General features: G+C 42.8%; 1 protein-coding gene across 2 annotated transcripts in view; it reads left to right on the top strand.

Annotated features, from left to right (window-relative positions):
* Positions 1-15,745, top strand: part of ZZEF1 (zinc finger ZZ-type and EF-hand domain containing 1) — a 145,556-nt gene that overhangs the window by 21,830 nt on the left and 107,981 nt on the right. For both annotated transcript variants that reach the window (XM_066576965.1, XM_066576956.1), the window contains exons 7-12: positions 2,862-2,978; positions 3,061-3,239; positions 5,484-5,582; positions 7,769-7,860; positions 10,064-10,209; positions 13,060-13,174. In XM_066576965.1, coding sequence (XP_066433062.1) covers positions 2,862-2,978; positions 3,061-3,239; positions 5,484-5,582; positions 7,769-7,860; positions 10,064-10,209; positions 13,060-13,174 — 748 coding nt within the window. The remainder of the gene's footprint in view (positions 1-2,861; positions 2,979-3,060; positions 3,240-5,483; positions 5,583-7,768; positions 7,861-10,063; positions 10,210-13,059; positions 13,175-15,745) is intronic.

The raw sequence follows: 15,745 nt of genomic DNA, 5'->3' as shown, positions 1-15,745 counted from the left end.
CACTTTTTAGTGGTTTTATGGCCCTATTTTTAATTTTTCTTGGACTACCAAAGAAATTGCTGCTTTTATATTTTTTTCATGACCTATAAGGTTTTTAAATACCCCTTTTCACAGAAATTATTTTCCTTTGTTCTATTAGGGGTAACGTATATAAAAAGTTTATTTTACTTTTTATACACATTACCCCTAAAGGCTCCTTCACACTGGCGTGGACGATATTTGGCCGTGAATCGCAGCCAGATATCGCTCTCGCTATCCATGTGAAAGCCCCATGGATGCAAGGTGGTTTTATGTGAAAACAGGCTCACATCAGTGCGGGGATGAGGGGAATTGTCTGCGGCGGCAGAGGATTGCGGAGTTCTCCCATTGCTTTCAATGGGGTCGGTGCTGCTGCTGCCGCCGGCCCCATTGCAGATCATGGACGATCTCACAGAAAGATAGGACATGCTGCGATGTGTTTCCTGCATAGCATTGCGGTGTCATGCAGGAGAACATCACTTGTGTGAGTGAAAGCATTCAAAAGAATGGGCTTCATATTTGTGTGAGATTTGTGCAATCTTGCGCCATTTTCTCACCAGTGTGAAGGCGCAGTGTGAATTAACGTATATCTTTTTAGTTTTATATTCGAGTTAAGACTGAGAAAAATTTTAAAAAAGCGGTTTCCAAGGAGATCATCCACGTTCCCACCCCCTTCCCCTCACTATTCTCTATGACAATGGACTGCAGCAGGAGCCTCTCCCATTTGCAATAGGACAAACAGATTAAAGGGGTTGTCTGCTTCTACACTATTGGTGACACATCCTCAGGATAGGTCATCATTGGTTGATCAGCGGGGCTCTAATCCTTGGGAATCCCAGTGGCTTTCACTGTGTATGGAGCAGGTTAGAGCCGTATACCTTGCAGTCCCGGGAGTACAGCTGACTGGCTGGTGTCCCAAGCAACACACCTCTACCCATCACTTATTGATGAGCTATCCTGAGGATAGGTCATCAGTAATGTTGAGGACATGTACAACGTTGGTTATTTCAATATCATGCAGAAAATACTGTAGACTGTTAATAGTTGGGGGCAAGAATATCTCCTGTTTACTTTCATCATTCATTATAGGTTGTGTTCCTTTAAATCCTGCAGCGACCACTAGAGGGAGCATGGCAGCTTATACTTTATATTATTTATAGCATTTCAAATGGGAGCATTTTTTCGCATGCTACACACGTGGAGTTTTGTGCACGTAACTAACTTTATATTACTTGAACGGTGCCTCGCACACACAGAGCATGCAAAATACTGTATATACTCGAGTATAAGCCGGGTTTTCCCACCCCTTTTTTGTGAGCAAAAAGCCCTCCTCTGCTTATACTAGAGTCAGGGCAGGGTTAAAAAAACCCACCTCCATACTCTCCTCCCAGCCGGCATCTGCTAGAATCCTCCCCGCTGTCATCCCCTGCCTTCCTCTCTGCTCAGCTCTGTCATCCCCTGCCGTCAGGCTGTGAATGATCGAGTGTTGGCTGTGATTGGCTGGAGCTCGATCCAATCACAGCGCTGACTGCGGGGGATTTAAAAGCCGAGCAGGGAGATGACAGTGGGGCGAATTCAAAAGCAGCTTACGTGCAGCAAGCTGATACCCGCAGGCAATAGCTGCAATCAGCCTCATGTCCACGGGCAAAAGAGGATTTTAAATCCGCAGCGGATCACACGGACGCGGATCCGAACCCCATAGGGATGCATTGACCACCGGCGGGTAGATAAGTACCCGCGGATGGTCAATAAAAGTGAATTAAAAAAAATATGGAGCGTGAAAAAAATGGACATGCTCCATTTAGGTGCGGGTCTCCTGCGGGGACGGCTCCCGCAGGCTTCTATTGAGGCCTATGGAAGCCGTCCGGATCCGCGGGAGACCTAAAATCAGAATATACTCACCTGCTCTGGATCTTCCCTTCTTCGCGGCTTGATCTTCTCTCTGTCGCGGCCGGAGCTTTTTTCTTCGTGCCGGCGCATGCGCGCGGCACACAACCGTCGTGCCGTGCATATCCGCCGGGCCGAAGAAAGAAGATCCGGCCGCGACGGAGAGAAGATCAAGCCGCGAAGAAGGGAAGATCCAGAGCGTGCGGAGTGGTGAGTAATTGTTATTTTAATGCCTCATGTCCGCGGTGCAGGAGGGACCCGCTACGGATTCATCATGGCCTGATTTTCCCCGTGGACATGAGGCCTTAACCCTTTGAATGCCGCTGCGAGCTGTGCGGGTTTCATGGCAGCCGGGGGCCTTCTGAAAGGCCCCTGGGCTGCCTTGGCAAACTGCCTATCAAGCCATTCCCATTGGGTGGATTAATATACCGCCTGTCAGATTGCAGTCTGATGTAATGTAATGAGCCCTCGCACAACTACGTAGTTGGAAAAATAAAAAAGTTGCGCGCAGAAGATGGCAGAAAATAATTTTGTAAAAATTAAATGTCTTTGAAAAAAGTAAAAGTACTACAGCAAAAAATATATATAAATTTGGCATCATAGTAATCGTACTGACCCATAGAATAAAGTTATGTCATTTTTTTGCAGTTTGTGCACCATAGAAACAAGATGTGCTGAAAGATGGCGGAATGTCTTTTTTTTTTTTTTCTAATTTCACTCCACTTAGAATTTTTTTTAAACGCTTTTTAGTACATTATATGGTACATTAAATAGTACCATTTGAAAAATACAACTTGTCCTGCAAAAAACAAGCCCTTAAACAGCGACGCTGATGGATGAATAAAGGAGTTACGAGAAAAAAATTAAAATGGGGAGATGTGGGGAAGGGCCGTGCCCTTAAGGGGTTATTATGCAAATTTAATATGATTGTTTCATAAGGTTGTTTTATTTTCTAGGAAGGCTTTGCAACACATGACACCACTTTCCTTAACACAGGGTACTGCAGAGTTCCCAAATTTCTTATCCTCAAATGTTCTTGAAGAGGTCAACAGCTTCCTAATGAGGACAGCAAGGTAATAAGCAGTTTCTATAGCAGATAACTGATTATTGGCTAGAACATCTCCATGTAATAATTCTTCTTTCCTCTCTCCTCAGCTGCTGCCCTGCACCAGACGTGGATTTAAATCTCCTAGCATTTGCATTAGCAAGAGGGAACGTAGCTAAAGTGATTACGTCTCTTTGTACCATCATGGATGACGCCGATGTGCAGTACAAAGCCTCTTCTCTCATCGCTTCCATGGAATCTGTTAGAATTAGTCTTCTCTATAAATATGGTACGTTGGCCTTTTTGCCCTCTTTTCCCAAACTTCTGCATATTGTTATTAATATCAGATTGGATTAATTGTGGGAATGATGGAGATTTATCAGCTCTCCTGCAGTGTTGTACACATTACAGCCCATATGCTCTGCCAGCAGAGACCACGTATGGGCTGTGTATGACACTGCACATGCTTGCGAATGGCGTGATCATGGACGTGCGTGCGTGCGTGCGTGCGTGTGTGTGTGTGTGTGTGTGTGTGTGTTTTTGTTTGTTTGTTTTTTTTAATTCCCCGCTCTGATGTGTATGGACACGCTGCCCATATGCAATGCATTTTCCTCATATTGATACGCAGTGTCCATGGATCAGTGAAAGTCTGTTGACTTTCATTGGCTCTCTTCACCACGTGCGTAATAAGCAGTTACAGTACACCCACGTTAAAGAGCCCTTAGGCCACTCCCACACAAGAGCTTTTTACCGCTGTGTTTTAAACGCCGCGGTATAACGCTCCTGTTGATTTCAATGGAGCTTTGCAGACAAAATATTGCCGTATTTGAAGTTACCTGATCCTTATTTCCCCGGCTATTGCTCGCGAACAGAAGGTTTGCCATACCCATTCTGTTGATCGGGACGAAGGTCATAGTCAACCACTTAGTGTTGGACTACAACATTGCTATTATGTTGTTCAGTGATTGGATGTGTTGGAGCATTTAGCTGATGGCCATTTTTTATGTATCTGAGTCTTGGTCATTTAGTAATGAGCCACTACCAGATATGTAAATGTAGTTGATCTTTGATTGCAGTGTGTTATAATCCAACAAGTATTTATAACTACAATAAAAACTTTAACTTTTGCTATATTCCATTGACTCATGGCTTTATCTGTTGTTGGGCAAAGCGCAACTGACTAATAATCCCTAGGTTCTCATCCTGTGATATGTATACTAGAGATGAGTGAGCATACTCGCTAAAGAGAATTACTTGAGTGAGCGGGGAGCGGCGGGTGAGAGCAGGGGGCAACGGAGGGGAGATCTCTCTCTCCCTCTCTCCCCCCCGCTGCCCCCTGCTCACTCCCGCAACTCACCCGCGCCGGCACCCGAATCTTTTCTTCCAAGCGGGCAGGTACTCGCTAAGGACAATACTCGCTCGAGCAATTGTCCTTAGCGAGTATGCTCGCTCATCTCGAATGTGTACTCTAAAGGTCCATTTACACGCAGCAATCGTCACTCAAAATTCATTCAAATGACTGAATTTGAGTGATAATCGTTACACGTAAACTTGGGCATCGGGCACTTTTCGTTTGGTTCATGATTTTAAGGTAAACTTAAAATCCATCCTTTAGCTGCTGGAGATTAAGCAGTTTGCTTTATCTGTCAGTAGACTGCAGGCTCTTATCTGAGTGGGGAGCCAGTAGATGCCATTGTATTCTGCATGCACCCGTGACGAGAACAATGCAGCTGTGCACATAGCGGGGCATATGATTAATCACACGCTGAGCTGTGCAGACACCTCCTGGAGGTCCTTATACATGCAAAGGAAGATGATAAAGTGTTAATGGTCATCAGTGGCAAAAATATTGCTAAAACTTTCTATCTTTCAATCGTTTGAAAGATTATCTTTGCGTGTAAATGGGCCTTTAGGGGTACGTGCAATGACTTTAATTATTTAGTCATGGAAAACCCCCTTAAATCTGTCCTAGGTATAGTTTAATAGTTGACCTGCGGGTCTACTGCTCAGAATCCCTGCTGATCAGCACATTGAAGAGGTCACGGCACTCGGGTGGGCACCGTGGTCTTTTCTCGGGTATTTGTTGTCAGGTCATGTGTTCTATGAACATGACAGCAGCTCAGTTCCATTTAAGTGAATATACAGTGTATAGTGCTGTGCCTCGAATGGACTAAAGCTGCTGCTGCAGTTATGTTAGTCAGCTGATCACTAGGAATCCCGAATGGCGGTCCTCTGCTGATATACTATTGATGACCTGTCCTGAGGATAGGTCATTAATGGTTTAGCCATTGAAAGCCCCTATAACGGGTACTTGCATAGTGTTCGTGATCTACTTTTAATAGCTTTCAGCATATGAACCAAAGTTTTGAGGGTACTTCTATGTAATATGAATAGACGGGGTACTTTGCTTAGGAATAGTATCTACTCTTCTGAGCATTGCATAGATAGCGTATAACACTTAGAATTGTTTGGTTTTACAGGAAAAGGTTCACGGTTTGCAGTCTGATTTATTTTATTTTAATCTTTATTCCAGGAAGACCATTGCAATTTACCTTACTGGCTTGTGATGTCAAAGGGAAAGAGGACAAATCGGGACCAGAAAATTTGTTGGTGGAACCATGGACAGGCGATGGTGTGCAATTATTTTAGCAATTGCTTATTGTGTGGTTTGTTTTTTGTTTTTTTTCTCCATAAAAGTTCAAGCGTGCGTATGTAAATGTATGAAGATGTATATATGTGTGATTATTATGTACACACTTTTTGTAGTATTTTATCCTAGCATATTTACACTACATTTAAAAAGTTAAAGTAATCTTGTAGATATCCTTTCTATGGCTAACAAAAAAATGATGATACAGCAAGCTTTCAAATCTATTCGGGATTCTCCTAGGAAAACTCATCAGGCTTCTAACAAAACAGATCTGAAGAATCCTATATACTCATGAACATAAAGGGACAGACGTAGTGTGATAAATTGAATTTAAAACCATAAAAGAACAGTATGAGGGGAAGAGAAATCCTTAATTAGTCCATAGATGAGGTTTATCGCCTCTAAAAGGATGTTTCCCCAGAGGTTTGGTGCCCTCACTCTTTCTGGGCCAGATCTCTCAGATTTTACAGCGTGCCATAAAGCTCTGACAAATATTTAGGCCTGTGTTCAGCGTATTAAAGATGGTCATAAATTTCATTCTCAGATTATTCTAACTCTCGGGAATTTGAAGTTGGTATAAACATTCCTCTGTTGGGCTGAGCAGATCCGGTTGCATCTGAAGGCCTAGCTGTAGATGATAGATTTTTTTATGTGTTTGGGCTCTAAACTGTCCCGTCTGAGGTATGTGGGCCGATCAATCCTACACGAGGATGGACCAAACACCTGCCTGGTCTATCTGGAAACTAAATATTTGTCAGGGTTTTATGGCACGCTTTCTAATCTAAGAGACCTGACCCAGAGAGTGAGGGCACCAAAGCTGTGGACCAACATCCATTTAAAGGCCGTCCATATCTGTGGAATAATTAGTTATTCCTGTTTATAGGATGTCGTATTTTCAAGTTTTTACCAATCCACTGGATGGGTGAAAACTAAGCAAACAAAGCAAATCCAGCAGCACTCCCAGATTCAGCAATGCGGGGAGGTGTTCAGAAATACACACCTGGGGAACGGACCAGGACCCTCGATCCAAATGTATCAAGCAAAGGGACTGCGTTGTGCAATAAAGATTTCATCCTACATGGAGGACTTTTAAATGCACCGTTTGATGCTGCCTGGACTTCCTTTCATTTTGATTGATATGGATGGGTGAAAGCTAACAGATTGGTGGGGGTCCCACTGTTGAGACCCCTACTGATCCCAAGAATGGGGGTACCCATGACCCCCCATCCCCCCAATTTCACAGTTGAAGATGCAGGCTTCCTTTTTTGTAGTGTAGTGGGGAATGGAGTTGCTGGTCACACATGCGCAGCAGCGGCTCCATTCCTCGCTGTGACACGGGCACATAGCTGAGCGTTTGGCTATCTCTGCCTGTCCCATAGAAATGGAGGGAGCAGTACTGCTCCATTTTACTATAGGACATACAGAAATGGCGAAGCACTGTGCTCAACTAACTCTGTATGCGCCATGGAAATAGATGGAGCTGCCCCGCCTCTTCCCTTATTTACGTGGGGCAGAAAGAGATAGTTGAGCACAGTGCTCTTTAATATTTCTGCACCATTGTGAGGAACAGAGCCACTGCACATGTGTGACCAGCAGCTCCATTGCTCTACTACATTTTAGAAAATGGGATATGGCATCTTCAACTATGAAATAGGAAAACATAGGTCCCCCCATTCTTGGAATCAGTGGGGGTGTCAACAGTGTGGCCCCCACCAATCTATCAGTTTTCGCTCATTCAGTGGATCAGTGAAAACTTGAAAAAATGACCTATGACTGGCATACCCCTTAAAGGATTTCTCTTCCTCTTATCCTGTTCTATTACTGTATTAAATGCAATTGATCACACTGTGTCTGTGTTATTTTACGTGTGTGTACATACACACAATTCTTCGGATCTCTCTCGTTAGAAGCCCTATGAAGAATCCGAAGTAGACTTGAAAACCTCATTCTTTTTGTGAGCCATTAGAAAGTATCATATCTACAAGATAGCCAGAGGAAAAGTAAGCAAACACGGTACCAAGCATATTTTTTCTTTTACATTACATTTACAACTTCTACTTTCTGATGTATTGTTTCAATTTCAGAATTATGCACTTTTGTAAATTAAAATCATGACACTTTTGGACGGTATCCATACTCATCCGTTCTCATGTTTTTTGCTTCCTAAGGGTTCCTTACAGAGACCGGGAAAACAAGGGCTAGCATCATCCTTTCTTCTGCATCTGATTCGGCTTTTCAGGTTACACAGATGAGGATAAGGGTAAGCCTAAATATATACATCAAGGAGATTTCCTTTTGAAAGCTTTCGTCATAGTCTTGGAGTCACAGCGACTAAAAGTTGCTTCTTAGTCACAGGAAACTGATTTCAATTATTCTATTTTCTGTGATGGCAGTCACATGAACTTGCGGCTTTCACAGAATTTTTTAACTGTGATGAAAACTAGGCCACAGCAATTTCCATAGGAAATAATTGGTATTCTATTATGACTGCCTTATTTTGCATGATTACATAATTTACAGAAAAATGTACATGAAACCTAATTGAGGCTTTCTTACTGGCCATACCGTGGCACATTTCTAGTTTCTTCAATGTTTTTTTTTTTCCTATATCTAAAAGATGAATATTGAAGGATGACGATCCAGGGAGGGACAGAACTTGCACAGAGAGGATCCCATTCATTTAAATGTCTTTATTCATACAGGCAATTTTTCTCTTAGACTAGTAGTTTGCGTTTGAAAAAAGTCACTGCATATCCTATTTTTGCAGGATTTTTTTAAACGCTTTAAGGCCTCCTGCCCACGGCCTGGCGGACTCTGCTAGCGGAATATCACAGCGGAATCTGACACGGGGTTCCCCCCCCCCTAGACCCCATACTCGCCTCTCCGGATCCGCAGCGCGAGTCCCGTTCGGCAAGTCGGCGCGCATGTGCAGTGTAGAACGCGTGGGCGGTGGCACAGACCGCGGTGGGTGGTTTCGCGTAATCATGCAATACTTCTGCTGTGCACACAGCGGAAGTATCCCGTGACGGGCAGCTTCCATTGACTACAATGGAAGCTGGCCGTGCGTTTTTCCGTGGCAGTTAGAACATGGTGTGATTTCTTTCACGCTGCGGAATTCCGTGGTAGAATTCTGCAGCGTGAATACTGAGCTATTAGGTTCAATAGAACCTAATAGCTGCGGGACCACGGATTTCCACCGCTTTTCGTGTGGTAGGAATCCGTCCGTGGGCTTTAGTTCTACGACTGTTAAAAAAAAAAAACACACAAAAAACTGATCAGTTGCATGCAAATGCAATGTGTTTTAATGCATGTTGTTATGGGGGACCACATGAAAAATAAGCAGAAGAGTAGAGCAGTGAAATCGGGCATAAGCCGATGCAAATCTTGTGTGAATATTGCAAAATAGCATTTTTCACTGCCTAAAATTGCCCTCTTTGTGAAGACTGTCTTCTATTTAGATCGGATGAAGTGCAGTGTAAATGGCTCGTTTTGCACATTAGTTGTGATCAGATTTGTTACATAAGATTTCAAAGATTTTCACACCGTTTTGCTATGAGCTCAGGGCTTTATTTAATTTGGCACGAGAGATTGCTTTTCTTTGGAAGGCTCCGTGAAACCTCGCCCGCTTTTAGTGTTGTCCATTTAAGGTTAGTTTAGAACCCAAGAAAATTCCAAGTTTGGATTAAATAACAAGTGTGCTCTGTGATTCACCCACCACAAGCATGTCATTTACTTATCTGGGTATATTTAGCCATTATGGTGTCACTAGATTTTCCTATGAACAGCAGATAGAGATGTTCTGTTGCTGTTTAAATACTGAATGCATAAGTACCGAATTGATAGCCTTAGGCCCAATGTTCCACGAGCGGAACGGATTTGCTGGATCCGCAAATCAAGCCGCCCATAGGGCTTGATTCATTTGCGGATTCCAAGGGAAAGCAGGAATAAAAAAAACTACAAAAATGTTTTTACTCAAATGGCCTTTTGATTAAGACAGACATATAAAACACCAGTCTTATTAAATCTCCTCCATTGCCTTAGCGAAGTAGCATATTTATAGAGGGCATTGCGAACCAGTTGGTCTATCGTTAACTATTAAGGGGGTTGTCCCACTTTTTAGCTATTTCACCGCAGGAAGCAGACCGCTCCGTACATTGTTTAGTGGCCACTTTGGTTACTGCAGGCTGAGTCCCATTCACTTCAATAGGACTCAGGCTGCAGTTCCAACTTGGGTCACAGTGCAATGTTCAGAGCTGTCTGCTTCCTGCAACCAAACTTCTAGATGTGGGACAAGCCCTTTACATTGTGAGGCAGTAATCCAGACAATGTAGACTTTTTGTGGCAGCTCCTTTATTTTTGCCCTTCCCTTTCCAGACTCCAGCAAGGCCATTTTTAGCTGTTTGCAATTATGTTATGTTACATGATAATTGGAATTTATTAAGCTCATGTCTCTTGTCTGTCAGGTCCGCAGAGGTGCCATTGGTGCCAAGTGTGGCTTGGTATTTGCTTACAACTCTTCAGAAAAATTCCACGCAGAAGAGCATTTCCAAAGATTTGAAAAATATGATTCATGGAAATTATCAGACTTTAGGCACTTTGTGAAAGAGAGGTAATTTCTCTTATAATTGAGTACTTTTTATTTTATTGTAAGGGATACTGGGGGGATTGATATGTAGACACATTGTTAACCCCTTAAGGACCAAGCTGTTTCGTACCTTAAAGGGGTTGTCCCGCGGCAGCAAGTGGGTCTATACACTTCTGTATGGCCATATTAATGCACTTTGTAATGTACATTGTGCATTAATTATGAGCCATACAGAAGTTATAAAAAGTTTTTTACTTACCTGCTCCGTTGCTAGCGTCCTCGTTTCCATGGAGCCGACTAATTTTCGCCGTCTAATGGCCAAATTAGCCGCGCTTGCGCAGTCCCGGTCTTCTTCTTTTTTCAATGGGGCTGCTCGTGCTGGATGCCGCTTCCGTGTAGCTCCGCCCCGTCACGTGCCGATTCCAGCCAATCAGGAGGCTGGAATCGGCAATGGACCGCACAGAAACCCTGCGGTCCACCGAGTGAGAAGATCCCCGAGGCCATCTTCATCAGGTAAGTAAGAAGTCACCGGAGCGCGGGGATTCAGGTAAGCGCTCTCCGGTGTTCTTTTTTAACCCCTGCATCGGGGTTGTCTCGCGCCGAACGGGGGGGGGGGGGTGAAAAAAAACAAAAAACGTTTCGGCGCGGGACAACCCCTTTAAGGTCCAGACATTTTTTAGGGATTTGATCCATGTGGCGGTTTTACTGCCTTATTTTGTTTCCTTTAGCTACTAAAATTATTTTTACTGCTATTTTTTCTGTGACACATATAGGACTATTTTTTTTTTCTAAATATCTTTTTCACTGACCCTTTTTTTTCTGTTTTTTAGTTTTATTGGGGGTAAAATGCTAAAAAAAGATTTTTTATTTTTTTAACATTAAGGGTTTTTTAAATTTTATTTAGTATATTTATGCTAAAATAAAGTATTGGAATGGGTTCCTTTATTTAGTTTGGACGTTTTGATATATACCCTGTTTCCCTGAAAATAAGACATCCCCTGAAAATAAGACATAGCATGATTTTCCAGAATTTTTGAGGCTGCAAAATGATTTTTCAGGCTTTTTGAGGATGCTTGAAATATAAGCCCCACTCCAAAATTAGGCCCTGCTAACAGTTAATTAAAAAAGTCAATTTAAATACTGTCCAGGCAGATATACATGTAAAAAAGTTAAACCTTTTTGAACAAAAATTATTATAAGACACTGTTTTATTTTCGGGGAAACACAGTAGTATGTATGGTTTTGGTTAACAGGGCACATACGATGTTTTTTTTGGCGTCTGCTTCATGTTCTTTTCTTTCTTATGTATATATTGTTTTATTCTGTTATTTTGTTTACTTATTTATGGAATTATGTTTTTTACTATCTGTGTCCCCCATTATGTCATATAAGACCTCTGGGGGACATTCTTTTTTTTTTTAATTTGACACTTTCCCATTGTAGCAGGGGCATCCATAGGAGCCCCAGTTACAGGGTAAAACAACCCCTGTAGTGACATAAGTCACTGGCAGAGCTGTCCCAGGGTCTAGTGTGACCCTCCAGCTCTGCTGTAGCAGGGAACCCAGGCGGTCACATGACACCACCCCCCAGCTCCCGATGTGAAAGTTACAGTTTACTTTCACTTTCTAGTACACAGTGCTCATTGAGCACTGTGTACTCGGGAAAGCCGAAGGCAAAAAGGGTTAAAAACCCCTCCTGCCTTCTTCTCTGGGTTAACAGCTGTTACTAACCGATTATAACCCGTTCCTACCTCTGATTGATTGCAGAGCAGGAGACTTAAAGCACCGCCGTAATTTTACTATCAGCGGTGCTTTAAGCCCAGGGCCAGGCGCCGTAAATTCACTGTGCCTGGTCCTTAATGGGTTAAATGACATTTCACGTTTTTAAAACAGGGCATAGACATAAAATGATGATAATCAGTGTTTGTATGAAAGATCCTACCAGCAGCACGAAAGACTAAAACGCTGATCAGGCAGCCAGTTAGGGCTCATATCCACGGGCAAAATATGATTTAAGATCCGCAGCGGATCTCCCGCATGCGGATCCGCATCCCATAGGGATGCATTGACCACCTGCGGGTAGATAAATACCCGCGGATGGTCAATAAAAGGGATTTAAAAAAAAAAATGGAGCATGAAAAAATCTGGACCATGCTCCATTTTCGTGCGGGTCTCCCGTGGGGACGGCTCCCGCGGGCTTCTATTGAAGCCTATGGAAGCCGTCCGGATCCGCGGGAGACCTAAAATAGGAATTTTAAACTATTTACCCATCCGGAGCGGACCGGGAAGGTCTTCTCTTCCTCACGGCCGCATCTTTCTTGCTTCGGCTCGGCGGATGTGCCCGGCGCATGCGCGCGGCACGTCGACGACGTGCCGGCGACGTGCCGCCTGCGTGACGAATTCATCCGCCGGCCGAAAAAGATGATCCGGCCGTGAGGAACAGCTGACCTTCCCCGCCCGCTACGGATAGGTAAATTCTTTTAAATTCTTATTTTCAGCCCTCATGTCTGCGGGGCAGGAGGGACCCGCTGCAGATTCTACATGTAGAATCCGTAGCGGGCCCGATTTTCCCCGTGGACATGAGGCCTTAGGGACAAAAAAAATCCACTCAGTGTGTGAAAACTGGCAAATGGATGGCTGCATTTGGCCGATCATACCGTACGCTTGTATTTTGAGTCCACTACAGCTGGAACTTTCCAACTGATGAATCACACTTTGGGCAGACACAAGTCTAGCCTCAGTTGCATTGAACATTTGTGTAAAATCAAGTATCGCTCTGGAATATTTATTTTCTTCTTCCGCTTGTTCTCATTACATGGAGACATTATGTCCTTCTACTTTGTATTTGTGTAATTACCTAGTATGTTGTTCCCAGGAATAATAGCAAGCAGTCCCCCGATAGTGAGGAGTCTGAGCCTGTTGCCTGGTTCGAATTTGAAGAAGAATGGGATGAAGTGGAAATGAGAATGCAGCAATGTAAAACCGCAAAGGTGAATAGAAATACATCTAGATGTATATATTTAAAAAGGAGTATAATCACACTGATGAACATTTCATTTCTGTACCGAGAAAGATAGATAGACCTATCAAAATATTATAGAAATACCAGTGTGAAAAGTTAGCAAATGCCAATATTAAATGAAATCCATTTGGCTAAAGGTGATCTAATCTTGAATGCCTCCATCTTGGAATCCACAATGGTTTTTCAAATGGGGAGGTAGGTTTGTGACAAATCAAAGTGGTAAAGAATGTCACCAAAGCAACAAATTTGTGCTGCATGTTAACCCCTTTTTTCACTTTTGCTTTTACCACCTCTGTATACCATTGACGTAGCTGCCTGAGGGCTTGTGGTTTGTGGGCTGAGCTGTATTGCAGATATCCGGGAATATAATGTGGCTAGTCTTATCAGACACTCTCTTGACTGGTTACAGATGTCTCAAATTTACACCCTTGGAGCCGGAATGCTCTCTTGCACATGTTTTTTTCAACCTCCCTTAAATACTCTACTATGGCTAAAGACACTATAGCTGCTTGGAAAATATCCCATAAAAACTATGGGCTATTGTTCAAACATATGGATCTATGGGGACATCCGGAATTTAAAGAAAGGCAAGACAATAATAAAATGTTTGAATTATGGCGTAGTAAGGGAATTATGAAGGCTCATCATCTCCATCATAGGGAACCTAGATACAAAACATTTGAAGAGTTATGTAATTCATAGGATTTGCCTAAATCACACTTTTTGCCATACACGCAATTGCGAGACTTTTTGAAGGCCAGACTTACCGATGTCTCTAAAGAAGTGGTAGCTAACCCGATTGTCACTTTTATGCGAACATCATCACAAAGGCACTTTTTATATCTGCTTTATATAACCGATTTAGAGAAGGATGGGCTGTATCAGATAACATATCTCTGTTTAGAAAATGGGAACTGGAACTGCAAGACCTGGAAATATCTCAAAAACTGACTGACGGGTGGATCTCGATTTAAAAAAAAAAAAAAAAAAAAAAGCTATAACGAACGATAGAGGGAAACTTGTTTCAAAATAATACATGCAGCGATCTCTGGTTTCAACATTCCTCCGCATCCTGGAAACCCATCAGTCATGATCTAGATGCTCCCCACCAAAAACACACTTTCTGCATGGAATTTGGTATTGCCCCCAAATCAAAACATTTTGGGCAGAAGGCCAATCACTGGTGCGGGAAATCAGAGGTGTATCCATAACATTGACCCCACAAGCGCATGTATTCCACTCCCTCCTTAACCAGACAAAAAACAATATGATACACACTATCCTTATAACAAGTAAAAGATGCCTGTTAGGGGGTTGGCCTGAAGCCAATTTACTAACGATATCTGATACATTGCAAAAGCTAAAATACCTCCTAAAAATGGAGAGATCACAGGCAGAAAGGTGGGCAGAATTCCAAGCGCAAAGGTTTTTTGTTTTTTTTTTGTTTTTTTTTTAATGGCAAGCTTTCCTAGATCCAAACGAGATTGAATGAATGCGCCCATTCAGTAATATATCTTAGTACCATTCTCGAGCAGGGCGAACGTTTTGGGTAAACTAAAAATATGAGGAAGATATATCCAAGAGGCAAATGGAAGGCTCAGGCCTTGGTATGATATAGCATAGGCCTAAAGAATAGGGAGTCAAGAGGATGCATGGAGACACGCCTTGAATGTCCACCTTTATTTTATTTTGTTGTTTGTTGTCTGTTACAGATGTTGATAAGTTTTCGTTATCATTACATATATAAATATCAAACGGTGTGATACCAATTTTCAGTGATATTGAATGAATGTAACGGAATACATTTACATTGAAAATTATTTTCGAGTCTAACCTGATTCAAATGTTGGACATGTAAATGATACCTGATTAACAAACTTGTATTGCAATGTATGGGAATGATCTTTGTTTATGAGAAATGGTACAATAAGAAGAGTTAAAAAAACACCACAATTTGCGATCTCCCACATGTAATAAAAAAAATAAATTTATTAATGACCTACAGTGCATCCGCTGCGGAAATCCGCGTGTGCCGTAGACATGAGGTCTAAGACTTTCTTCACACAGGGTTTTTCATGGCATTTTCAAAGCCATGAATTTCATGGGTTTTTCACAAGTGTTTTATAAGTGGTGTGCTTCACCCCTTATCCACCCCCACACTAACGGCCGGTTTCACATGGCCGAGATTCTCGTGCGAGACTTGTTTGTTGCCTGACGCACAAATCTTGCACGGATATGAACCACATTCCCTTGAATGGGGTCATACACTTGAGCGATTTTCTACCCCCCCCCCCCCCCCCCTCTCAATGCGATGCAAGAAAAAAAAAATGCTGCATGTTTTATCACTGGGCATAATCTTACATCGTCCATTGATTTCAATGTAGCCAGTGGCAGCATCAAACCGCGTACTAGGTGCACGCAATGCAAGGTTTCCCCATTGAAAGCAATAAGAGACACTCTGCGATTCTACGCCGCGGCTGTCATCCCGCGCCGGAGGAGCGCTACTTCCCGGAAGTGATGTGTAACATTTTGATAGAAA

The sequence above is a fragment of the Eleutherodactylus coqui genome, chromosome 1, assembly GCF_035609145.1.
Source record: "Eleutherodactylus coqui strain aEleCoq1 chromosome 1, aEleCoq1.hap1, whole genome shotgun sequence".
NCBI classification, from domain to species: Eukaryota; Metazoa; Chordata; class Amphibia; order Anura; family Eleutherodactylidae; genus Eleutherodactylus; species Eleutherodactylus coqui.
This window is presented reverse-complemented; position numbering and strand designations above follow the sequence as displayed.